This window comes from Quercus suber, unplaced genomic scaffold (assembly GCF_002906115.3).
Source record: "Quercus suber isolate HL8 unplaced genomic scaffold, Cork oak 2.0 scaffold_69, whole genome shotgun sequence".
Lineage (NCBI taxonomy): Eukaryota > Viridiplantae > Streptophyta > Magnoliopsida > Fagales > Fagaceae > Quercus > Quercus suber.
In genome coordinates, this window is record NW_027069534.1 from 345,301 (window position 1) to 372,126 (window position 26,826).

Here is a 26,826-nt window from a genome sequence, read left to right on the forward strand (position 1 = left end):
AAGGAAGTGTCAACCCGTACCCTTATTGGCATCAAGAGAATGGGAGAACTTGACAATAAGGGGGCGGAAGGGGGCTGAGGCTGGCTCGCTTCAAGGCCACCAACAACTCCTTTCTCGGAGCGGCGGAGCTTGAACAAAGCGAGGAGCAGATGCAGGGGCTCCGGGACGCCCTCCCCCGTGATGTTCCCTTGGTTCTCTCCAATCCTCACGAGCGTTGGCCGTTGGAAACGGCAACACTCGGGTACCAGCCATGACATAGGTTCGCGCGTCTCCTCCGTCGGGGGTGCGCTCCGGGGAGAGACGTTAGGTACTTCAGCAACGTCCCTCCTGGCCACCGCGTACGGCACTGTCAGTGTTACGCCTAGACTCTGCCGCACCGGAAGCCCAGTGAGGGCTGCGGTCACAGCGGCTCTTGGCACGGATGTCCTCACACCCGCCCAAAGCCGCCCCATATCTGCCAACTCCGGTCACAATTTCGGTGGGGTTGTTAAAGGGGCTTGGGGAGCTGAAAGGGTGTGTTTTTCTGTTTGTGTTGGGAAGTTCATGGAGTATGGAGAAACCGTCCCCCCGGAAAGCCTTATATAGAGGATGAAGGTTGGTGAGAATTAATCCACGCAGAATTCAAAAAGAGAGTTACCAGCAGGGCTAATAATAAAGCTACCAAATTCCAAGGGGACCGTAGACCGCTGGACTTGTGTTAATTCACAAGGACATTAATGAAGGCGCGTCTCGCGCACCGAAACGTCAAGCGCGAAACACGAACGGCCAAGGGACGCTTCGTAAATGAAAAAGATGGGGGCTCGAGCTGAAGGCGAGATCAACGCCACGTGTAAGATCATAATCCGACCTAAGGAAGAATCGTCTCCAGTAAAGCGGTCCGAGGACAAACCCCTATTTACAGAGAAATGAAAGCGTTAGACAGAACCAAGGCATTGCATGGTCCTCAGACTCAAGCCTATGGGGAAACTAACCGCTCCTCTATACCTGTGTACTAGACAGAACCAAGGTATTGCATGGTCCTCGGACTCAAACCTATGGGGAAACTAGATACTTACAGAGAAATGAAAGTGTTAGACAGAACCAAGGCACTGCATGGTCCTCGGACTCAGGCCTATGGGGAAACTAACTGCTCAGCTATACCTGGGTGCTAGATAGAACCAATGTATTGCATGGTCCTCGGACTCAAACCTATGGGGAAACTAGATACTTACAGAGAAACAGAAGCGTTAGACAGAACCAAGGCACTGCATGGTCCTCGGACTCAGGCCTATGGGGAAACTAACCGCTCAATTAGACCAGGGTACCGAACAGAACAGGGGCATCGCATGGCCCTCGGACTTAGGCCTACAGGGAGTCTAATTACAAAATATCCCAAGTTAGGAAAGGACCAAGCCCCACATAGCCCTTGAGAAGTTGAAGGTTGTAACACCAGTTCACGTCGTGGTGAGTCAACCTCAGCCCCATTTTCTCGTTCAGGGCGTCCACACAGCCCAGAATCCTAAAGACGTTTATCCCACACTAGGTGGGGGCCAACCGGAAGTGCATGAGGTAATCCCTCATCACCGGCCCCATGGGGATCGTCATTCCCCCTTCAAGGAAGGCGACTATGGGAATTACCACCTCGCCTTCCTGCCTGTGTATGCGCCATTCCCCGTCCTCACAATATTTCAGGCCTACATTGCCGGGAATTCTGTGGGCGGTGATGAACTCCTCCATCGCCTCCGCGGTATTAACGTATTTCTTAAACCTACCCATCCCGGTTGACGCCTAAAAGAACTAAGAAAGAACAGGCGAAGTAGAAAGAAAGGTAAAGAGAAAGAGAGGCCAAAGAGAGACAGAGCGACTTACTGGAAAGAGGAAGGGTTCCTCGGACAGGCTTTTGTGCTGGAGATGCTAGTGAGAGTGTGGCTGAACTCAGGAGGGGCGCACGAATATTCTCGATTACAAATGAGGAACAGGAAGAAACGGTTTGTACGGGTATTTATACCCCAAATCGAGGAACTATGCGGGTTTTCCCGCCCATAAATGCAAGACGAATCTCCACCGTTGGATGGGTAACGCCTCATTGGACGTGGGGAGCACAGAGCCGCCTGAATTTAATGATGGGTACGTTACGTGCTCCGAAACGTCAGCGACGTGCCTTTGGCAGGTGAATGGACCCCAGCACTGACGAGGGGTGGGAGGGGTAAGGCCGAGGATCTCAAAATCCTTCTCCCCGCCCGAGGATGCGTGCAGCAAGATTTTGAGGGGCTATTGTGGGGCCAGAAAATCGGGTGCCTCGGCCCACTTCAACCCAGGCCCAAATGGCCCACGCCGAGGACGCACGATGGGTCCGAGGATGACCCTATCCTCGGTCGTCCGAGACCTCAGTACGAAGAAGGGGCAAGCTCTGGGCGAACTGTCACCTCGACATTGAATACGCTCACCTAACCCTTCTGGCCGCATTAATGGGGATGTAACCCCTTGACAGAGCAACATCGATCAAGGCGAACCACTGGAGCATGGATATGGCCTCTGATGGGACGGACGGTCAGAAGGGAGGTCAATAGATGATCAACAGGAAGAGGAAGAGAGGGATATATAAGAGAGGTGAGCAAAATGTATAAAAGGAGGGGAAGGAAGAAAAGGCCTCCTCGGCCATGGGCCGAGGAGCATCCCCCAGTTGTAAATAGTTCTAAGTATTTATCAATAAAAGAAAAGAGTTCATGCTTCGTGAACGCCGGCCAGCGCCTAAACCTTCGATCCACTCTCTACAAATTTATTGTTTGGGCTTGTTGGGCTGAAAACCCATTCATACTCTGGGTCCAATCCAAGTTGAGTTCCTACAGTTGTTATTGGTTGTCATCGGTGAGCAAAAAATTTTATGTTATTGATTTAAATTAGAACTAATAACAAACTACCACCTATGATTTGTTATGAAAATGTTGTGGACTTAACATTTCTCTTTTATTTATCATTTGATTTGTTGTGTGTGGGGATCTCATTTTTTTCACTCAATTATTTACTTTTTTCTTTTTCTTTTTATAAGAATGCTATCCTAATCTAAATATATGTGTATATGGAGACACAATTTCCCCCTTTCCGGCTTTTCAAAAGTCTCCTTAATAGAATGCCTATTTTAGAATTTGACCCAAAAAATAAATTATTTAAAAAAAAAAAAAAAAAAAAACTTGGCCCCCCTAACATCATGGGCCTTCTTAAAGGGGAAAAAAAAGAAAAAAAAAAAAAAAACACAAATAGCAATTGCCCAACTATAAAATTTAAACATTTGGCGTATGTAAGCTCAAATATGTACCAAAAATTTATTAAACTCATCATATTCATTTAGTCAAAATCATTCCCAAAAAAAAAAAAAAAAAAAAAAACTCCTAAATTTGAGTTGGTCTGGTCACTCTATATAGTAAATAAAGTAACCATATGTAAACTCATAGAGAGTAGAGACACCTTAGTGAATTTCAGGTTCCATAAAATTAGTGCTAAATCATACCTCCATTTTTTATATTTAATCTATTTATTGCTGTAGGCATTTTTGAATATACACCACTATAAGTTTTTTTAGAAAAACTTTTTCCCCTCTCCCGGTGTATGTGTGTTAAAAATACTTAGTATTCTAAAAAAAAAAAAAATCTATTTATTGGTTTCACTGGTTCTATCTAGGAACCATAATTAGCTATTCATTTTTTTTATTCAACCTACCAAAAAAAAAAAAAACCTTTTGCATAACAAGATGAATCTTACTTATTAAAAAAAAAAAACGCATTTCTAAATTGTCACAACTCACAAACCCTTTTCTATTGTTTGGAAGAAAGAAAGTAAAAATTATGCAAAGATTTATATCAATTGCAAGAAAATCCATAATTAAAAATCATGATTTTTTATTAAGACATTTTATTAAATCAATGAAAGAAATAGTGTCATAACTCTTTTATCTTCTTCTTCTTCTTCTTTTTTTATTATTTTTATTTTTATTTATTTATTTATTTATTTTTGAGATGAAGGTTTCCTATATTATTTAAAAGAGCAAGGCAACACAATTAGCTAGAACTAAAGTTAATAATTGTGGGTTTGGACCGTTTGGTTGCTCAACTACTACACATGTGTAATGGTTAACCAATTGATTAAGATTTATTGATTCTCCAATAAATAAACAAATAAAATTAAAAACTCACCACCTAATATCACTTGTTAGTTCTTTTCTTCTTCTTTTTTCTTTTTAAATAATAGTAATGAAGTCAGCTCCCTAGCTATTTGATACTCCACCAACTTATCAAATAAAAAAAATACTCCAACCAATGTCAATATATATATACACACTCCAACTATTAATTTCTAGTCATCTAGGAAAAAAAAAAAAAAAAACAGAGTCTGGTCTCAGCTTCTGTCTAGGCTTAAAGCCTAGTTGTAAAGAAGGATCCCCATTTTTGTTAGGATTTTTTCATATTCAAAGCCCAGCATTAAACGTAGTCGCATGACCACCCAGCATTGATATTTGGGTCTGGGCCTCTCAATGAACCTGCGAAGCTTAAGGCCTACTCCAACTTCACCAATGGGGACAGCCCAGCCTCCATCCTTCATGCTTTTTTTTTTTGTTTGCTAATTAAATACAAGCTTCATCCAAATTCTTTTTTAACCTTTTCTTTGAAGTATTTATCAATTTCATTTCCAAAAATAGGATTTGAGTTCAACCCAATTTATTTGGTTATTTTAAATTTTTACTATAGAGAGTTGTGTTTCGGTGAAAGATGTACAAAATGAACTTCCTTGTCTCTACTTGGATAATTACCACTATACATATCAAAAAAATTCAAAATAAAATAAATATATTTGTAAGTTTAGATTTCCAAATGTAATATACTAATATAATTATATTTCTTAATATATTCCCCCACTCGTAATCCTACTTGCTATTAAACAATTCTAAAATCATTTTTGAGTAGTTCTAGGATTACAAATTATTCTACAATTTTTTTGTCACAACTTTGACGTGGCAGACTGTGAGCGGTTAACCAATACTTATACATAGATTCATTAATTTTTTTCGTTACCAATTACACTCTATCACTTCACAATATGGCAAGAAATTGTGAAAAATTTTGTGGTCCTAAACTTTTTCATCATTTTTACTTCTCAAGAGTGTCATTGACGAAGTGTCACCAAAAAAAGACAAAATTTTAATAGAAAAAATTTCTTTAACAATCAATATACCATGAAATTGAATCCTTCCTTGAACAATATCAAGAAGTTGTCTGGTTTGGTTGGCCTCCGTTGAATTTAACATAGTCTTCCTATGCCCATCAGTCTTTGGATTTTAAGCAAATCTTGCTATAAATCTAAAATAGTTCTTTTCTCACCTAACCCTTGGGTCAAACCTCATTGCTCGTTTCCATTAAGGCAAAATTTCATAAGCTTTGGTTAGAGAAAACTTGACCTCAAGTTTTAAAGTGCTGAAGGATCAGATGTTTAACCAACAACACTTGCTGATGCTCGTGCTTCATTATCAACATTATACTCTAATGTTACTTGATGTTTCTCCATTACCAAAATCTCATTAGTTTGAGTCTTCACTTTCTTCACCTTAAGCAACCAAGTCTTGAAAAACCTTTCATGAACTTTTTATATAATTCTTAGAAGTCTTAACAAAAGCTAGATTGTTAAAGACTAACACCAAGGGCATGAAGTGGGATGAGAATTTATTGTATTTTTTTCGAATCATGCAATTGGCAAGCTATTCCATTTCCTCATACGATCACTTTGATCTTGAAAATTATCACACTAAGATTGGTATAGATAGTTACTGTTAATCAATGCCAAATTTTTTGACATTTAGAACATCTCATGTGAGAGACTTTTTTGGAGTTTAATGTGCCTCTAATAGTAATATTGTCATAAAATAATTCAATTCATTTCTTTCTATTGTACTCTCAAAAAAATGTACTTAATTTCATTCCATTAGTTTATTTTCCATTCATTTCCTTTACTTAAATTCATTCAATACATTCCATTCCATTTTATTCATTTCCATTCCTTTATGATCATTCCATTCCATTTATTTATGAACTCCCAAATGAAGCCTTAATAATAAATTTTGCTGATAAAATTTAGATAATTCTAAATGGATTGGAGACACTTCTAAATGAGCTTAATAGTTGTTTTAATTGACCAAAAAGTGGTTTTTTTTTTTTTTTAAAAAAAAAAAAGTGCATAAAATTAGAGCACTTTTTTTTTTCTTTTCTTAAAAGAATCAATATAGATGTTTTATTATTCAAACCATGGCTAAATCAGAAGCCATAATAAGCTCTACTAGAGTAGGTAGCAGCCCATGTTTTCATCCCCTTTATAAATCTTTAGCTAATAATGCTAGTGCATGTGCCATACTATTTCTTCTTCTTTTAATGTGTACCAAGCTAGATCTGTCTAGAACCTTGGACAAAATGGGCTTCTGCCCTTTTCGGGCAAATTATATAGGGAAATTTCCTCCTTTCCAAACTAAATAGGAAAATGCCCCTCTTTTAAAACTTGATTTTTGATAAATCGAGTTAGAAAAAAAAATTTCTGAAGCCCTATAGTAGCGTTTTAAGAAGCTTATAGTGACGTGTTTTAACTCGACTTCAAAGAAATCGAGTTATAGGTAAAAAAAAAAACGCCACTATAGGTTGATTTCATTGCCTAAAACTCAATTTCATTGAAGTCGAGTTAAAAAAACGTCACTATAGGCTCCTTAAAAATGCTACTGTAGGGCCTAACTTGATTTATCAAAAATCGAGTTTTAAAAAAAGAGCATTTTCCTATTTAGTTTGAGAGGGGGGGCATTTCCCTATATAATTTGCTCGAAAAGGTCAGAAGCCCATTTTGTCCCTAGAACCTTAAAGCTACCTTATGCATCTTCTATTAGGGTTTTAAACATTTGTTCATTATTTAATTTTATTTTGAATATGAGCCAAGCTAGAATTTTATGACAAAACAAGATTATATATTAAAGTTTGGTTCACTTGCTTATCAAACAAACTTGAGCTTGTTCACAACTTATTTAACTATTATTTTTCAATATATAGTAAAACCATGACTAAAAATTGTTTAATCATTCAAAAATTTATAAATTTTTAGTCAAGGGCGGCCCAATATAATTTAGGGCCTAAGGCAAAAATTTTATGCGGGGCCTTTAATATGTAAATATTAATTAAACAAAATTATTTAATATTAATCAAATCAAGGTTAATTTGATACATTAAATTCATAATTTGATGATTCTCAAAAAAAAAAAAATTCATAATTTGATGAATAATATCAACTAAACTAATGTTAATTTCATATAGAGAATTGAATATTATAGTTAAATCATAAATATTAATAAAAAGAAATAAAAATATATTACGATTAAAAAATATAATTTATTTTGGATATATGACGAGACATAGTTACGTAAAGTTGTAATCTAATTTTTAATTTTATATATTGTTTTTAGAGAGAGAGAGAGAGAGAGAGAGAGAGAGAGAGAGAGATAGATATTATTTAGTGTGTGGTTTTGTAGGATATTAGTTTACCAAAATTAAAATCTCAAACTATCATGGGAAATTAATCTATAATTGATGATTTAACACATTTGCAACATTTCTTTGAAACATTTTAGGGTTCTATTGGTCTTGTACTTTGAGAGTTTTAATAAAAATGAAAAGGAAAAATGCGCTAAAAGCACTATAAAAACAAGCTTCAAAAAATTTGTAATATCATTAATATCACTAATTAAAAAAAAATGCACAATCTTTAAAATATATATATATATATATAATTTTATAAAAATTTAGCCCTTTAACCATGGAAGTGAGACCTTTTCTCCTGAGGAGAGATTTTTTTTTTTGGGTGAGGCCTTAGACCTAGGCCTTAGGCTGGCCCTGTTTTTAATGCGAATAGATTGTTTATATTGTCAATAAATTACAAATAACAATTTGATATCTTGGTTGGTGGCATTGCTATTATCTGACTTGTCAAGGCAACTATTTTTCCTTTCTTTCGTTATCTTGGACAATAATTCCAAGACCAGCCTCATCAGTTCCACGTAAGAGGCCCCATTAAAGTAGAGTTTTTTTTTTTTTTTTTTTTTTGAGAAATAATTACAATATATTGCTAAACCTCACTCTTTTCTCCCTAAACTTCCAAACATTTTATACATGATGAGGTGCTAATTCAACGACAAAACATTTGGCATTAAATTAGAGCATTTGAATCTTTGTTTTAGATGCCACTTTACACAAAATATATTGTAATCATTTGAAAATTCCTACCGATGTTAAATTTGAGTTCCTTCAGCTGGACTTCAAAAGCCATGAGCAGAGCATTGGATTCCATATGAATTGGAGGCAAAAGTCATGAGCAGGATTTTGTATTCTTGGACCCGGCATATATCATGAGCAGGATTTTGTATATCCTGTACCACCTCAGCAGAGCCCCACCCAATGAATAAAGCAAAACCAATTATGCAGTCAATCTTGGCGTGTTTCGTTTTGTATCTTTCACTCTTTGTATCATTTCTTCCTACTATTTGTGAGCTTTAATAAAGCTGTCAAGCTTTATCCTTTATGTCATTTCTGTTTAACTTTTTTGAACCTGACTTTTGAATCCACGTGAAGTAAAATTGATTTAGATCATGCAAATCTTAGGGATTGTTTGGTTTAAATTTAGAAAAAAATGATATATTTTATTTTCATTTTTAGTTTTTAGCGAGATTCAGCACTAAAAAAACTAGTTCATTTGGTAGCATTATTAGTTTATTTTTATATTGCTATTACGCATCTAAGTTATTATTTGATTATTTGATGCTACTGGATATTATCAATTGTGTGCCCCAATCAAGCAAAAGCATCTGGCGGTTTAGTTTTCTTGTTCGTAATGGACTTACCAACATTGTGCTAATGTTTACTTAATTTTCATATTGGAGTGTATTTAGTTTTTGTTTAGTCTCTAAGAAATTCAATAATACAACCTAAAATCTTATCATTTCAATCTGTATTTTCTTGGCAACCAAACATGACCTGAATTTGGCCATGAGCTTTTGCTTTTTTGTTACAGGGTTTGATCCTGTCCCTCATATTTTGTCTTTTAATCAAACATCCCTATCCACAATACAATTCATTAACAGTCAAAAGTGCTAACACTTCTAGCCATACCTCACCAAATCCACCACACCAAAAAAAAAAAAAAAAACCCATCTTCCAATAACCTGGTGGACCAGGCCAGAGGGAGTTGGGCCCAAATGATGTTCAAAAACCCATCTTCCAAAAGTGTTGAACACTAATAAAGCTACCAATAAAGCAATCATTCTGATTTTTAAAGTGAGCTCTGTTTTGTATCTTTGTTATCTTCGTACTCATATCAATTTTACCAATTTAATATTTCAGTAAAAATTTATTTAAACTCAACCAAAACAAGCCGTGCATCAGTTTTACTAAATTAATTAAAGTTTTTAAAGAGAAAAAATTCATCTCTACATATAATGAATCTATCCTTACTATGTTAAATTTCAATGTTAATAAAGTATTGAGTCTAAAATATCTGTATGAAAATAATAGATAGCTAAACCTATAAATAAAATATTAAATGTCATTCTTGAATGTTTAATTTTTTTTAGATACATTGAATGTTTAATTTAGTGCTTTGTAATTGTAGGGATATTATTTCATTGGATGTATTGGGATCCAAATAGACCTCCTTCGATCTTTGATTTTATTGAGAACTTGGCTACGTAATTCGTCTAAACAAAATTGGCTGCATACGTCAACCAGCCAACTCCATATATTCTTTCTTTGGATTTTTATAATAAAATATCATTATTACCTATATAAAAAAAAAAAAAAAATATTTGACATGGCCGCAATTTTCTTTTCTCTTCAACTTCGGGAAAACCTTACAAGTTATTACAAGCATAGTATTTGGCAGATTATGACTCTTGATTACTTCTTAAATTTTTGTTTTTTTTTTTCAATAATTTGATAGTTATATTAGAGAGCTGAGATTTGAACCTTGTATGTCTTGGAATGAGCAAGTGATAATCAATTAAGTTATAAGGTTTTTGGTTTACGTTTTAGTTTTAAAAAAATAAGAAGGTAAATGATTAGCCTATTTTTATATTCTTAATTTTTTACTTTACAACATGTCTTCTTTTTATTGTGATACAATGAATTTACTTTTTATTTTTTTATGAAATACAATTAATTTTTATATAATTTTTGTAAATTTTAAATATATTATGAAAATATATATTGAAAATGAACTATCGAATTTTTAGAATATAGTCAAAGAAATTTCATTGAAGGTTATACTTGAGTTAGTAATAAATTTTGTTAAGAAAATTTAGATAATTTTAAATGAATTGTAGGGTTTAAATGGATTGAAAACACTTTTAAATGAGTTTAAAGTAATTTTAATTGACAAAGAAGTGGTTTAAATTATTAAGAAAAAGACATAAAATTAGACACTTTTTTATTATTATAAAAGAATCAATGGAGATATATTATTACTCAAGCCATGGCTAAGTCAGAAGCCATAATAGTACAACACATTCTACTAGAGCAGGTAATGAAGCATTTCATGTTTCCATCCCCTCTATAAATCTTTAACTAATCTTATTAGTACATCTGTACATATGCCGTGTTATTTTCTCTTCTTTTAATGTATATCAAGTTGTATATATAGCCTTAACATCAAATTGTGCAACTTCTGTTATAAACAAGTCAAGCCGAGTTAAGTTGAATATTTAAAGTTCAAATTTTTTCATTATTTAATTTTATTTTGAACATAATCCAAGCTAGTACTTTATTCCTAAACAAGATTATATATTCAAGTTTAGTTCAATAGCTTATTGAACAAGCTCAAGCTTGTTCAAGAGCTATTTAATTGACTTATTGTTTTTCAATATATAATAAAACTATGACTAAAAATTGTTTAATCATTCACAAATTTATAAAATTTTATTACGAATGGATTATTTATATTGTTAATAAACAACAAATAATAATTTGATATCATGGTCTTGGCAGGTTTGTCAAAGCAACCATTTTTCCTTCCTTTTATTATCTCGGATAATTATTTCAAGACCATCCTCATTAGTTCCACGTAAAAAGACCATTAAATTGGAGCATTTGAATAATTAAATCTTTATTTTAAATGCCACTTTACACAAAGGTATATTGTAATTACTAATTAGAATCCAATGGAATTATATAATAGATTTATGGTAAATAGCTTTTAAGAATTAAGGTTCCGTATAACCTATTAGCAACCAAAAAAAAAAAAAAAACCGTATATCAAGGGTTTAAATGGATTGAAAACACTTTTAAATGAGTTTAAAGTAATTTTAATTGACAAAGAAGTGGTTTAAATTATTAAGAAAAAGACATAAAATTAGACACTTTTTTATTATTATAAAAGAATCAATGGAGATATATTATTACTCAAGCCATGGCTAAGTCAGAAGCCATAATAGTACAACACATTCTACTAGAGCAGGTAATGAAGCATTTCATGTTTCCATCCCCTCTATAAATCTTTAACTAATCTTATTAGTACATCTGTACATATGCCGTGTTATTTTCTCTTCTTTTAATGTATATCAAGTTGTATATATAGCCTTAACATCAAATTGTGCAACTTTTGTTATAAACGAGTCAAGTCGAGTTAAGTCGAATATTTAAAGTTCAAATTTTGTCATTATTTAATTTTATTTTGAACATAATCCAAGTTAGTACTTTATTCCTAAACAAGATTATATATTCAAGTTTAGTTCAATAGCTTATTGAACAAGCTCAAGTTTGTTCAAGAGCTATTTAATTGACTTATTGTTTTTCAATATATAATAAAATCATGACTAAAAATTGTTTAATCATTCACAAATTTATAAAATTTTACTATGAATAGATTATTTATATTGTTAATAAACAACAAATAATAATTTGATATCATGATCTTGGCAGGTTTGTCAAAGCAGCCATTTTCCTTCCTTTTATTATCTCGGATAATTATTCCAAGACCATCCTCATCAGTTCCACGAAAAAAGACCATTAAATTGGAGCATTTGAATAATTGAATCTTTATTTTAGATGCCACTTTACACAAAGGTATATTGTAATTACTAATTAGAATCCAATGGAATTATATAATAGATTTATGGTAAATAGCTTTTAAGAATTAAGGTTCCGTATAACCTATTAGCAACCAAAAAAAAAAAAAAAACCGTATATCCACTTATGCAAATTATGCTTGAAACTTCCTACGGACATTAATCATTTGAGTTCCTTTGGCTGCATTCTATTAGTCATGAGCAGAGCGCTGGATTCCATATGAAATGGCAAAAGCAACCTATAAAAGCTGTCAATCTTGGCTTATCAAAAAAAAAAAAAAAGCTGTCAATCTTGGCGTGTTTCGTTTTGTATCGTTTTCTCTGCTTTTCACTGTGTATCATATATATCTTCGTACTCTCTTTATGTCATTTTTGAAACTGATGACTTTTGAAACCGCGTGAAGTAACGTGACAGCAAAAACAGAAAAAGCCCGAAACTAATTGCAGTGTTTTCTTGAACTTTTCACAGAACAGTAATTCTTTCACTTCCAAGTCCCCACTCAACTTTCCGTGGTGTCTCTCTAGTTGCTTTATCAGTACTTACAATACGTCAGTAGGATACAAAATTTTTTATACACAAATTGCATATCGTATGATATTAATAATTATGATTGTGAAATAGATTAAGATAAGGTACAATACTTAAGATATTGTACTTTATGTAATTATTATGAATGGTTGAGATTAAAAATTTTTTTTAGCAACTTTTAATTTTAATGATTAAAAAAGCTAAGCAAAAATTTATAAGAAGTAAAAAATAAAAGTTGAAAAATTAAAAAGTGCAAAAACTTTGTGAGAACGGATCCTAATCCCTGAGTGAAAAAAAAAAAAAAAAAAAAAGGGAGCACCACCTTAAGGCTAGGGTGGTCTTGAAAAAAAAAATTTATATATAATAATTTAAAAAATTATTTGTTTACCCTTCAAAAAAATTTTGGGAACACTTGTTTTTTTTTTATACCAATAAAATTAAATTTTGCTCCATAATTTGTTTACATTCAATAGATGAATGATTGCTTGGTTGTGTACATTGAAAGAGATGTAGTTTGTAGCACTGATAATGAGACTATCATGCAAAAATTCAAAATATGAAAACTCCTAGAACAATTGTAAACTTTATGTATTTGCGTGTTTTTTTTATTTTTATTATTGTCAATATATAAATTTTTCTTTTTATTATATTGTACAATTTATACTTCCTAATGAATACTCTGAGAAAAATTTATAGAGCCGCCATTGTATGTTGTCAATAAATTACAAATAATAATTTGATATCATATAAATCTATTTACCAATCTATACAATTTAATCTCAAATCTATATAGGTTTTTTTTTTTTTTTTTTTTTTTTTTACAATCATTAGTATATTAATAGATAAGTTCGAACCTAAGCTTGAATTGCCATAAATTCATCTGTTAACATGATCCTATTATGTTTGAACTTGACTCATTAATAGTCAAGTTTGACTTAAGCTTGAATTTAATTTAACATAAAGTACTACATGCCCTAGCTTCGATGACAGTAGCCGAATCTCCTTAAATACTGCNTGAGTGAAAAAAAAAAAAAAAAAAAGCTTCCTCAGCGAGAGCACTTTATTTATTTATTTATTAAGAATCAATGTAGACATTATGGGCTCATTTGGTAGACTATTTTAGTAATATGTTTTCAGTTTTTAAATAATATTACACTCATTTTTATACACTTTTTTATTTATATATATTTTAAAAAAAATACAAATAATATTACTTAAACTACCCAATCATACAGGCCCTTTATTAGTCAAACCATGGCTAAATCAAAAGCCATAGTACACTATACTTTAGTAGGTAAGGAAGTAGTGGATGTTTCATCCCCTCTGTAAATCTTTAGCTAATCTTGCTAGAGCATGTGTGTGTTATTTCCTCTTCTTTTAATGTGTAACAAACTATTTCTATCTAGAGCCTTCACACCAATTTGTGTATCTCTATTACGGTTCCAAATGAGTTGAGCAAAGTAGAATATATAAAGTTCATTTGTTCACTATTCAAAATTTTTTTCCAAACAAGATCCAAGGTAGAACTTATCACCAAACAAGATTATTTGTTTAAATTTGGTTCATTTGCTTATTGAACAAGCTTGAGCTTATTCACACACTATTTCATTAACTTATCATTTTCTCATATAAAGTAAAATCATGATTGTATATATTGACAAGGGCAGCACCACCTTAAGGCTAGGGTGGTCTTGAAAAAAAAAATTTATATATAATAATTTAAAAAATTTTATTTGTTTACCCTTCAAAAAAATTTGGGAACACCTTTGTTTTTTTTTATACCAATAAAATTAAATTTGCTCCATAATTTGTTTACATTCAATAGATGAATGATTGCTTGGTTGTGTACATTGAAAGAGATGTAGTTTGTAGCACTGATAATGAGACTATCATGCAAAAATTTCAAAATATGAAAACTCCTAGAAGACAATTGTAAACTTTATGTATTTGCGTGTTTTTTTATTTTTATTATTGTCAATATATAAATTTTTCTTTTTATTATATTGTACAATTTATACTTCCTAATGAATACTCTGAGAAAATTTATAGAGCCGCCATTGTATGTTGTCAATAAATTACAAATAATAATTTGATATCATATAAATCTATTTACCAATCTATACAATTTAATCTCAAATCTATATAGGTTTTTTTTTTTTTTTTTTTTTTTTTTACAATCATTAGTATATTAATAGATAAGTTCGAACCTAAGCTTGAATTGCCATAAATTCATCTGTTAACATGATCCTATTATGTTTGAACTTTTCCCTTATGCAAATGTCCTTTGAAAACTACACTGCCACTCTTGTGACATGGCTTCCACATGATCAGTTCTACGGAAGAGGGCTCCATCAAATTGGAGCACTTGAAAGTTGAATCTTGATTTTAGATGCCACTTTACACAAAGTATAGTCTAATTATAATTGAATATATAAATAGATTATATTATATAGATTTATGGTAAATAACTTTTAAGGTTTCGTATATCCACTCATGTAAATTATGTTGAAACTTCCTACCGAATCATTTGACTATTTGAGTTCCTTTGGCGGGATCACATGTGAAATTGAAAGTCAACAAAAGTATTGAGCAATGCACCGAATTAAAACTGTCAATCTTGGCTTGTTTCGTTTTGTATCTTTCTGACTTGGAATATTTTCTTGTACTGAGATAACGTGAAATACCTAGGTTATTGTAATTGTAGTAAATGGTTGGAATTAAAAGTTGAAATAAATAATTTTCAATTTCAATCATTAAATTAAATATATTAAAATTAAAATTAAAAAGTTAAAAAAAGTAAAAAATTTGTGAGAATAATTTTTATTTTATGTCTATTTTGAGTTGTCAAATAAATTTTTTAATTTCAAAAATAAAAAATTATTTTTAAAAATAAAAAATAAAAAGAGAAGACAATTACTAAACATGCCCTTTCATTTTCAAACAGAAAAGAGCGTTTAAAGTACGGAGTACAAAACTTTTATTAAATATTACCGTTGGGATGGAGGATCAATTACCAAATTGCCCAAATGTTTTGTTAAAAACCCAATTTTACCCTTAGAGTGACCAATAGATAACACCATCTCCACAGCTCATGCCAGAACAGATCTCATCTCTTTGCTGCTATCCTCTCCGTACTGCTGCAGGTTATTCTTCCTCCTCTTCTTCTTCTTCTTCTTCTTCTCTTCTCTATTTTTATTTTATTTATGCCTTCTGTGTCTGATTTGAGAAAAACATTTTGAATGTAGAGTTTTTGATCAACAAAATACCAAGCAACACTCATCTGCTACAAAAAACCACCAGGTACTATCACAGATTCTAAAATATTTGTTAAAAAATAACTTTTAATCTCAATTATTAAATTAAATATATTAAAATTAAAATTTTGTGAGAGAAGAGGGGTGAATTGCATCAGGTCTGCTCTCAATCCTCATTTCTTCGTAAGTTATATAGCCAGAGCAATAACTTTGAGAGCACCAAAAAAAAAAAAAAAAAAACCGAAACAGTTCATTGTTTTCTTGGGCTTTCACAGAACATTGTAACGCTTTCTTCACTCCACCTCCCAACTCAACTTTCTGAGGTGTCTCTCTGGTTACTTCATTTCCCAAATTTCTCTCACTCCCAATCCTTATTCGGTCAGCATAATAATTAGCCATGAGAAAAAATTCAAATTTTCTTTTCTTACCTTCTTGAAGCTAAGATAATTGGTGCTCTTGGTTTAGTGGTTCACTTGATTAGAATTAAATTTTTCGTTAAGAATTGGAGACTGGGGTGGGGACCGGTGAGTATTTTCAATATTTAGTTACCAATCTGCCATTTCTTATTCTTAAAATCACAATCAACCCAGATTTAAAAAATAAAATAACCATACGACTTTATAACATTCAAGTCTTATATGTATATCTTCATATAAGATTAATAAACTCAAGTCATTAAAATGATACTTATACAATCCCTAAAATATAGTCAATTAGTTATTTATAATCTTTACAACTTTTATTTATTCATATATCCTTTAATTTTTTTTAAGACTGACAAGTCATTTTATACTTATTGAACATGCTTGAACTTATTCACAAACTATTTAATTAACTTATTATTTTCTCTTTCCTAACAAAAAACTTATTATTTTCTCATATATAGTAAATTCATTGAAGGATACATATTTAAGTTAATAATAATTTTTTGAGAAAATTTAGATCATTTTAATGAATTGTAGGGTTTAAACGGATTGAAAACACTTTTAAATGAGCTTAAAGTAGTTTTAAATATTAAAAAAATTACATAAAATTAGAGCACTTTATTTATTTATTTTTAAGAATCATTGTAGACATTTTATTACTCAAACAATGGCTAAACCAGAAGCCAAAATACGTTGCACTTGAGTAGGTAAGAGCATCCACAACAGTGATGCTAAAAAGTCATATTGGTATTTTTAGCTCCTCAAACCCCTAAATACCATGTTGCAGCGGTGAAGGCATAGGTAAAAATTTTACCGGTTCAACTACAATGCACATCCATTTATAGATATGTACTGTAGCGCAAAGTTAAAAAAAAAAAAAATTATAACTTTTCTCTCTCTTTTCCATTAAAATATTCTTTTTCTCTCTCTCTCTCTCTCTCTCTTCCTTCTCTTTCTTTTCATTAGACTCAAGAGTCTCAGCCCTCTCTCTTCCTTCTTTATCTCTTCACTATCTTTTCTCTCTTCTTTTCGCGTGATCGGCGATGGCGTGGGTTGGTGGGTTTCGTGGATGGCGTGGGTTAGTGGGTCGGCGATGACGTGATCGGCGATGGTTGTTCGGGTTCAACAGTGGTCTAGGTTTGATGGTGGGTTTTGTGCCTCTTGGTCTTGTTTCTTCTCTCTCTCGATCAAGCTCAGATGGTGGGTTTGATGGTGGTCTGGGGTGCTAGCTCAACATTCTTGGTTTGAAAATCAAGCTCAGATCTGTTGGATTTTTGGCAGTGGTTGTGGGTGGTCTTGGCTTGCTAGTTGTTGTTGGGTGGTTGTTCTTTGGCAGTGGTTGTGGATTGTGCCGTTTGTGGTGTTTTTTTGGTAGTAGTATGTGTATTATTTTATTGAAGTGGATATATTATTTTATTGTAGTAGATATATTATTTTATTGTGATGTTTATATTATTTTATTGTGTTGAAAACTAAAATAGATCCATTGTTGCAGCATGTGTGTAGGTAAAGTAGATAAAGTAACTTTTGGTGAAACTAAATAGCTATATTTTTAACTCCACTATTGTGGATGCTCTAAGAAAGCAGTCCATGTTTTCATCCCCTCTATAAATCTTTACCTAATCTTGCTAGACCATGAGCGTACTTTTTCCTCTTCTTTTAATGTGTACCAAACTATTTTTAAACTCATACTATTCACAAAACCAATAAGGGAAGAGAATTAAGGTTTTTAAAGTTAGACCAAAGTTTAACTAACGTCGAACTACAATAATATCATAATTACTTTATTAATTAATCAAACATAAATATAGATATTAAATTTATAAATTTAGCATAATGGACTAATTTATATATATATATATATATATAAAACTGAAACCTCTTTAGCATCCCAATTTTTCACGTCAGCCCAAGATAATATTTAAAAAATAATATATATAATTTAATTCCAAAAAATAAAAAAACTTAGGTTAACAAAAATGAGACACTCCTGTTAGTACTCTCTCTTATTTATATATAAAGCAATGCGGCTTTGCCTTAGACGAAGCGACTTTGTTTCTGAAAACCCCCAAACTTGAAAAACTTCAGAGTTGAGACGCACACAGCCACACCCATAAAACTTGAATATCTAGCCACCCTTGCAATTTGGACCTTATTCACCAGCCGTAGCCATGGAAGTCGTTACCATACCATACTGGCAGATATTTTGTGTTCCGGCCAGTGAATTGATATCAAATTACCTCTAAAATGTACCACTTGATACTGGACTGTATCAGAAAATCTAAATCGGGTAGTACAAAAACGTGAAAAAGAAAAAAAAAGAAAAGAAAAAAAAATGAAAAAGAAAAGAGAAATTAGTGGCAGAACTCACGTTGATGTAATTATCATGTTTCCAATTGTCATCCACACGATGCCGGCCATCTCCCTCTCCGACTCCTCAAGTTTTCTCAGTCCACCCTTCCCTTTCTTCTCCTTCTTCTCCTTCTTCTTATGCTTTGGTTGGACCATCATTTATTTTTCTTTTGTTTTATGTGGCTCTTGGTTTATGAGTCATCTAGACCTCTCATGTGAATTTACTGTAGGGTTTTGAAACTTGAAACAACTTTAAGATTTTTTTTTTTTTTTTTTTTCGTTTTTTTGTTTTTTTGGTAGAACTGTTAGAAATTTCAATTTTACATAACTAGCCTTTCATTTGGTAACAAAAAGAATATGTTTATTATTATATATTATTGTTATCATCCAAATCCAATTGATTATATCACCACGTTTATTATTATTAATGCTGAAATTTAAGTACTAAGATATAGGTATATTAGTTAAAATATGCACATATAATTTTAAGTATTTATATAAACTATAATTAATAAATATTTAAATATATTCAAAGTCTATATACTCCTATCAAATGAATTCAGTTAAATTCAGTTATTTAGTTTACAATTTCAATCTAAATTTTGTAGTTGAATTTTATATTTACCCTCACAGAACCTATAATAGTTGGAAATTTTAAGGCCTTTACACACATGAAGAGAGTCTAGCCTCATCACCATTAAAAGTATTCGACAAAATATCTGAGATTAAAATAGAGATTTTCCTCCCTATTTGTATAATCATGGATTACAATCTATAGATTTGGGAATATATATGTGCATTTCTATAATCTGGTTTTATGTTTTATGTTGGTATTAGCTCTTGAGATCGATGAGGGTTGTGAATTTCTAGGTTAACCTATCAAAAAAAACAAAGTGAATTCCTAGGTATTGATGTTGATCCTCTACTCAAATTTTGTTGCTTAATAATTTATAATCAGAATGATTAATAATTAAGTAGATATTTAGTAAATGTTTTTTTCATTCTAATAAAATTTAATAAATTCAAAATAGAAATAAAATTTCCCGTGCATTGCACGGGTTAGCTACTTTTGTTGTTGGTTTGTGTGTGCTGCAAATTTGTTTGGTAGTCTTCTCTTTGATTTATGCTCTATGGAAATTTGTATTTGGTTTTGGTTTGTTAGTTTGAGTCACAGATAAATATCTATTTGAAGGTATTGATCATTAATGTAAATTTCTGTTTCTTTTATGCAGTCTCTTGCATTGATTTTGGTTCTTGGAGCGCCTTCAAAACAAAAGGTATGTAAAGTTTTCTTATTAGGTCTAATGTTAACATATATGAGAGATATTTTGGTCAATTAGAAAAAGTTTGAGGAGACATGAAAGGAAAAAGAACTAAAGAACGCATAATCTTTAAAAAAAAAAATAGTGACTATATTAGGCAAAGGCTTTTGGAAATTGTTGTTTTTATTTTTGGAATTCTTTACGTTCATGTGTATGTATGTATTGGGTTGAATAGAATTCGAATTATCTTCGAGATTTTGGTTTTGATTGAATAATGAAAGAAGAAGTATGTTCCAATATTTGGAGTTTTCTATATATGTGTTGTTGTAGAATTCTGTATATGTGTTTTCATTTTGAATTGTTAAATTGTTAATTTACAGTTTCATTGTTCATCTATTAATCATGAATAATAATATTATTATTATTTGCAACCATCATGATATGGTATTAATGATATGATCATTTCGAACTCTTTCCTTTAGAGTTTAGATAGAGTCTATTTTATGATTAAAAAAATTTACAATTAAAAGACTTTTGAAATTAAAATTTTTTAAAAACAAATTATTGGATACGTTAGATCTTAAATGACTTCTATTAAACTCCATCCTTTATGGCATCATTAAAAAGAAAACTCATATAGATAGGTATTAAAATATTATTTGGAACTATCATAATGGACTAATGTATTACACATGGTACGGAGCTAACTATAACATCCTATGCTATAAAATAAAAATTGGGCCTATGGTTATCTTCACTTTTAGGTAAAATAGAAACTTTTTAAAATAAGTTTTAAGATATTTAAAATTATATTTCAAAAAATTTCCTAAACATTAGATTTTATTTTAATTATTTTAATCATCTATCATAATAATGTTATATTGTAAAATAATAAAATTTATACATTACATACAATCATTACCTTCTAAATGATGGAGGATATGAGCATGTAATTTGTAGATCTATTATCAAGATAACATAGATTAGATTTGTGGTGGATAGTAGATTTAATTGCTTATGTGGAACCAATGATATAAAAGAAAAATAATTTTTCTAAACAATTATATTGAATAAAATATTACCTATTTTCATTTATTTTCAAGTTATACACTTTAATAAGTCAAGTCATAAACCTTTAAGCAAAATAAATACTTTTAATTTTTATTTAACTATCCCGTGCATCGCACGGGTTAGCGACTATTATATTTATATATATATATATATATGGGGAAAATTAAATGATTTTCAAGCATATTCTAGATAAGAAAGTTAATACATGTAAAATAATAAAGCATGAAAAAAAAAACTTTAAAAGTTATAATTAATTTTTGAAGTATAAAAGTATGAATATATTTATATACTCCTTTTTAGAGATGGCTTATTAAAATATAAAATATAATAAAATATTATGAATATTAGTTATAATATAAAATAAAAGTAGTGTGGGAGGAAGAGAATTCAAGAGAAAGGGCAAGTTAGAAAAGTCCAATGTCAGAAGAACGGACCTTGGAAGGCATTGGAGGCTGCAACACTCGAGGACCCTGAGGATATTAGCCCTCGAGAAAGTTGTAAAAAATTCATCACAGGCACAAGGAGGCTGCAACACTCGAGGACCCCGAGGATATTAGTGTGTCCTTGAAAGAGCTGAGGACCAGTTTTGAAGACCACTGGGCATAAACTGAGGAAGAGGAGGAAGATTTATCGTTAAGCATGGAACGGAATGCATATAAGGCATCCATCCCCTCCGTATTCAATGCTTTGAACCCACTTAGTTGGCCGCATTAATAAGGAAATGACTCCTGAACAGTGTCATCACAGCTTAAAGCCTGGTGCAGAAACCTTGCAATGAAGTCCTGATGGGACAAGTATCAAGGGAAATTAATCAAAACCCTCCAAGTGGAAGGCTAAGATACAACCTGGGAGATTATATAAAGCAGGAAGGCCTCTATAAAACAGGCATGAGACATTTTATGAATAGGGAGAAATATAAGATTATGAATGTAATCCAAGAACAAGTGTAATTGGCATCTCGAACCAAACCCGAGGAACATAATATAAGCTAGCCGATGCTCTTTCTAACCAAATCTCATGTCATACAGTTATGCTAAATGTTTATCCTCTCTTTTCTAGTTAATCCAATACATCTAAGCAAGGGTATTAAAGGTTGATTCGCATCCAACCTCTATAAATTAATTGTGTGGGAAAAAAGCAAGCTTGACTTATTTTTGCCCGCCACAATTGGTGCCGTCTGTGGGAAAATCTCCTAAGTACCCTTGAGTAGAAGCTTTCTTATTATGGCCAACCCCAGGAGAAGTGGTTCCCTAGAGTCTGTTAGGTCCCAACGGAGGGACCAGTTTGTAAATCTTGAACGAAGAAGGGACCGTGATATGGGCCACACCTACATTGAAAGAGCTCCATCTGTACATTCCGAACATACCGGTCAGCATCATGCCAATCATAACTCGCATGACGAGGAGGTATATAATTTCAAGAAGAAAGTGGATTGGCTACACTGACACCTCCACCGTAAGGCTCGGATAAAGGAGGAGAGGACCCCCACCCTAAGCAGAGTTCTAGCTTTGAGGATAACAGTAGTTACTGATGAAGAAGCAGAACTCCACATAGTGAGTCTTTCATATTGACATCTTGTTACACTTTTGGTGAAAGGCATCATCACAAGAGATCTAGGACTCCGCCACGGAGAAGTGTAGGAAATGATGCCATGGGAAATACACTCCTTCAAATATCACGCTCACTCCTTCACCAGACACATGGCAAGACTGATTCGGTTGAACATGTGAGCTACTTTAATCAGAGGATGACCATCCATTCTAAGAACAAGACATTAATGTGCAAAGTCTTTCCCTCAAGCCTTAGCCCTGTTGCCATGAAGTGGTTTGATGGCCTTGGGGAAGGAACGATAAGCTCTTTTAAGGAGCTGATGAAGGCATTTAAAGCAAGGTTTGTAACATACAATCGAGTTTCGAGGCCCTTAGACTCTTTGTTCTCAATGTCTATGAGAGAAGGAGAGACCCTAAAAACTATTTCGATAGATGTTAGGAGCTTTACAATGAAATTAATGGGGATTACAAAGATGTAGCTGTAAGAACCTTCAAGGTGGGTAATCTCTGGAAGTCCCTTACCATGAAGCCTTCTCCAAGTATACACCAGTTAATGGACCGAATTGAAGAGCACAAAAGGGTGGAGGACAATCAAAATTAGAGTAAAGGGAAAGCCAAAGTTTTTACAACTGACCAAAGAGATAACTGGGCCAACCGGAATGGACCTTATCGCCCAAGGAGAGAGTTTTTCAACTAGGCACCCCGCTGGACCTAAATGGTAAATTCGATGTTTAAGGAGAGATCAAGAATGAGCCATACTTTAAATGGTCCAATAGAATGGGAGGAGACCCCACCAAGAGAAATCAGAATCTTTACTGTCATTATCATCAGGACTGAGGTCATACTACTGAGGATTACAGGACTTTGCAACTCTTCCTCGATCAATTGGTCAAAGCTAGGAAGTTGAAGCAATTTTTACACTAGCCTGCCGTCCAAGGAGGACAGCCCACGACAGTGTCTTAGAGAAATAATGTTCCTCGTTCCCTTGAAACAATCAATGTCATTTTTGTGGCTCCAAGGAAAGACCCTAGCTCTGTTAACGGGGTGATGACAATATCTCCACAGTCAAAAGTGGATGAGGAAGGTGGGCCATTTAATAAGTTTAAGCTGTAGGACCAACCAATCCTGGGATTCTCTAAGGCTAATAAGGAGGAAACGATTCAGCCCCATGATGATGTGCATGTAGTAACTTTGCCAATCACGGAATTCAACGCCAAGATGGTAATGATTGAGTAGGGAAGCAGGCCACTATATCCAAATTTATTCAAAGGCTTGGGACACAAGCCCAAAGACCTTAGTAAGTATGATGTCCCCTTGGTCAGATTTGATGGAAAGACCATTGTTCCAAGGGGTATAATCAGGTTACTCGTTCAAACGGGAGAGGAGGTGGTGAATGTATATTTTATTATGGTGGAGGCTTATTCACCCTATATGGCAATCTTAGCAAGGCCATGGCTTCACGCTTTGGGGGCTGTATCTTTAACTTTACATGTAAAGTTGAAGTATCCTACTGAGGGAGGAGTTGGAGAGTTGTTGGGATGCCAGGCAATGTATGGTGGCAGCAATTAGGCACTAAGCCTCTAAAATTGGCTCCTCGGAGTCAACTCCTACTTATAGCAACCTGTGCCTGTCATGCCAGCCTCCTCGGATTCTTCAGTATCGTGTGAGGGTTTGGATAAGATTGCCATTGACGAAGACGAGGAGAGGTACTTCCAAATTGTGTAATATCAATTTAATGAGTGAATTGCATCAGGTCTGATCTCAATCCTCATTTCTTTTGTAAGTGTAAATGAAGTGAAGCAATCTAGCTTTATGTCGTTTCTGTCAACTTTTTGAAGCTGGGGGAGCAATAACTGTGAGAGCAAAAGAAGATGAAGAAGAAAAAAACACGAAACAGTTCACTCCTAAGTCCCAACTCAACTTTCTGTGGTGTATCTTTGGTTACTTTGTTTCCCATATTTCTCTCATTTCCACAAGCGAACCATGTCGATTGTCAGGGAGGCTGTCAACCTTAAGCATGGATTTAAAAGCTTCCAAGTGACTTGGAGTCCAAAAAATAATTGGAAGTTTAAGTCTTCAAAAATGCAATACATTGTTGTGATGAATCAGTTAATTGTATGATTAATGTGGACAATAAATACCTACAAAAAAAGTTCGAAAAACACACATTTAGTGTCAGTCTCAGTCACAGTCACAGTCACAGGGTATTTGAAGCTCCAAATTTGCAGTTTTTTTTTTATCCTCTCCATTTCGAAAAGAAAATTGATAATTCATCACCTTCATGTTTAGGTTGAGTGGTTTGATCGAGTTGAGAATATGATATGTACGTTCTGCATGTAATGATTATATTCAATGGTATTATAAAATAACATGTTATATACATACCCTTCTATCAATTATTGAAAATAAGTGGCTCAAATAATAATTAACTACACAAAAGTTAACCATAAAGTTTGGCCAAGATATTACAGTGAGCCTGTTTTTATATACTTATCTTTTTACTTTACATTGTTTACAACATGACTTCTTTTTATTATGATACAATTAATTTATATTTTATTTTTTATGAAATACAATGAATTTATTTAATGTTTATAAATTTTAAACACATTATAAAAACACTAGCCTTTAAGCATGCGCGTTGCATGTGATCAAAGGTTCTTTTATTTTTTTAGATAAAGGTTAATAATTTATATCTATTGAAAATAAATATTTTTTATTTTTCAAACAAATAAAAATGATGAATTTTAAAGATAAGTCATAACTATAATTTCTTTTTTAAACGTGTGTTTGAAAGTGGTATAGTGATATAGAAAAAAGTTTGGGTAAAAAAATTAGATGAATGTGAGGGGGAAAAAATGCTAAATTTTAGGAGTTCTCTTAAAGTTTTTATTTTTTAAATTAGGGGTGTTTTACTTTTTATTTAGAAAAAAAATGAATAAAAAATGCTAAATTTTAGGGAATAAAAAGATGAATATGAAGGGGAAATAACTTCTAAATTTTAGAAGTTCTCTTTTTGAATTCAAAATAAAATTCATTATTTGACATTTATGACTTTATTTCTAAGAGAAAGTTACCTTTCATTAAAGAGGATATTTTTGAATTACATAAAAATCCACTTCAATAAATAGTATAGATATTGAAAATGAACTGTTGAATTTTAAGAATATTGTAAAAAAAAAGTTATTGAAGGTTATATATTTGAGTTAATAATAAATTTTGTTGAGAAAATTTAGATAATTTTAAATGGATTGTAGGGTTTAAATGGATTGGAAACACTTTTAAATAAGCTTAAAGTAGTTTTAATTGACCAAGAAGTGGTTTAAATTATTAAAAAAAATTAAATAAAATTAGAGCACTTTATTTATTAAGAATCAATGTAGACATTTTATTACTCAAACCGTGGTTAAATTAGAAGCCATAATATGCTATACTTATGTAGGTAAGGAAGTAACCACCAGCTAGTGTGGTGTAGTGGTTGCCCCCTTCTTGATGGTTGTGCCAGGCATGGGTTCGAGTCCTTATACCCCACGGGTGTGGGGTTTGGACTTTGGTTTCTAAAAAAAAATGAAGTGCATGGGTGGAGTCCAAGTCGCGGGCACCATTATGTGCTGGTGGTACTCACAGGCGATGTATCTGTGGGGTGTGGTCAGCTATGATATCACACATGAGCCACCCTTTTCTCTCCCCGAGTTGGGAGGTTTCTCAAAAAAAAAAAAAAAAAAATCAATTATCATCCTTTACTTTTTAGGACATTTTGGGGTTGTTTTTGTTTTGTTTAACTACTTTTTTTTTTTTTTTGGTAATGGAGATACTTAGTACCTGTTTGTAAATTTTTGGGGCATGGGGGACCTTAGGCCTAGAGAAGGCCTAGGTCCATGGGAAAATAATCAAATCTCAAACTCAATATGTGATATTTTAAATTGTAGGGATTTAATTAGATTAGATTGTTGAATGTGTTTTATGTGGGTGTGTGCTTAGTCTCACATCGAGTATTGGTTGAATTATGGTTTTATAAGTGATTACGAGGAGCCTAAATTGTAACTTGACTAGTTCTTTTGGAGTGTAAGTGTATCTCGCTAGTGCTTTCTTTGGGTCATTGCAAATGGTGTTTGAGAAACTTTGTAATGCCATGTGGCTCAAGACAAAAAATATATGCCCTGATAAGACATAGGAATTTAAGTGAGGATATTGTGATGCCATAAATTGTGAGAATTTGATTGGATTGGATGTTTGAATATGTGTTATGCATAAGTGTGCTAAGTCTCATATTT

The 26,826-nt window shown here is 32.5% G+C and overlaps 1 protein-coding gene across 1 annotated transcript in view; it reads left to right on the top strand.

The window, feature by feature from the left end:
* Positions 1 to 180: 180 nt before the first annotated feature.
* LOC111987503 (putative disease resistance RPP13-like protein 1) overlaps positions 181 to 26,826 on the top strand; it is a 37,746-nt gene continuing 11,100 nt past the window's right edge. Inside the window, exons 1-3 of the mRNA XM_065773126.1 lie at positions 181 to 513; positions 15,709 to 15,781; positions 19,902 to 19,946. Of these exons, the coding sequence (XP_065629198.1) occupies positions 181 to 513; positions 15,709 to 15,781; positions 19,902 to 19,946 (451 nt within the window). The remainder of the gene's footprint in view (positions 514 to 15,708; positions 15,782 to 19,901; positions 19,947 to 26,826) is intronic.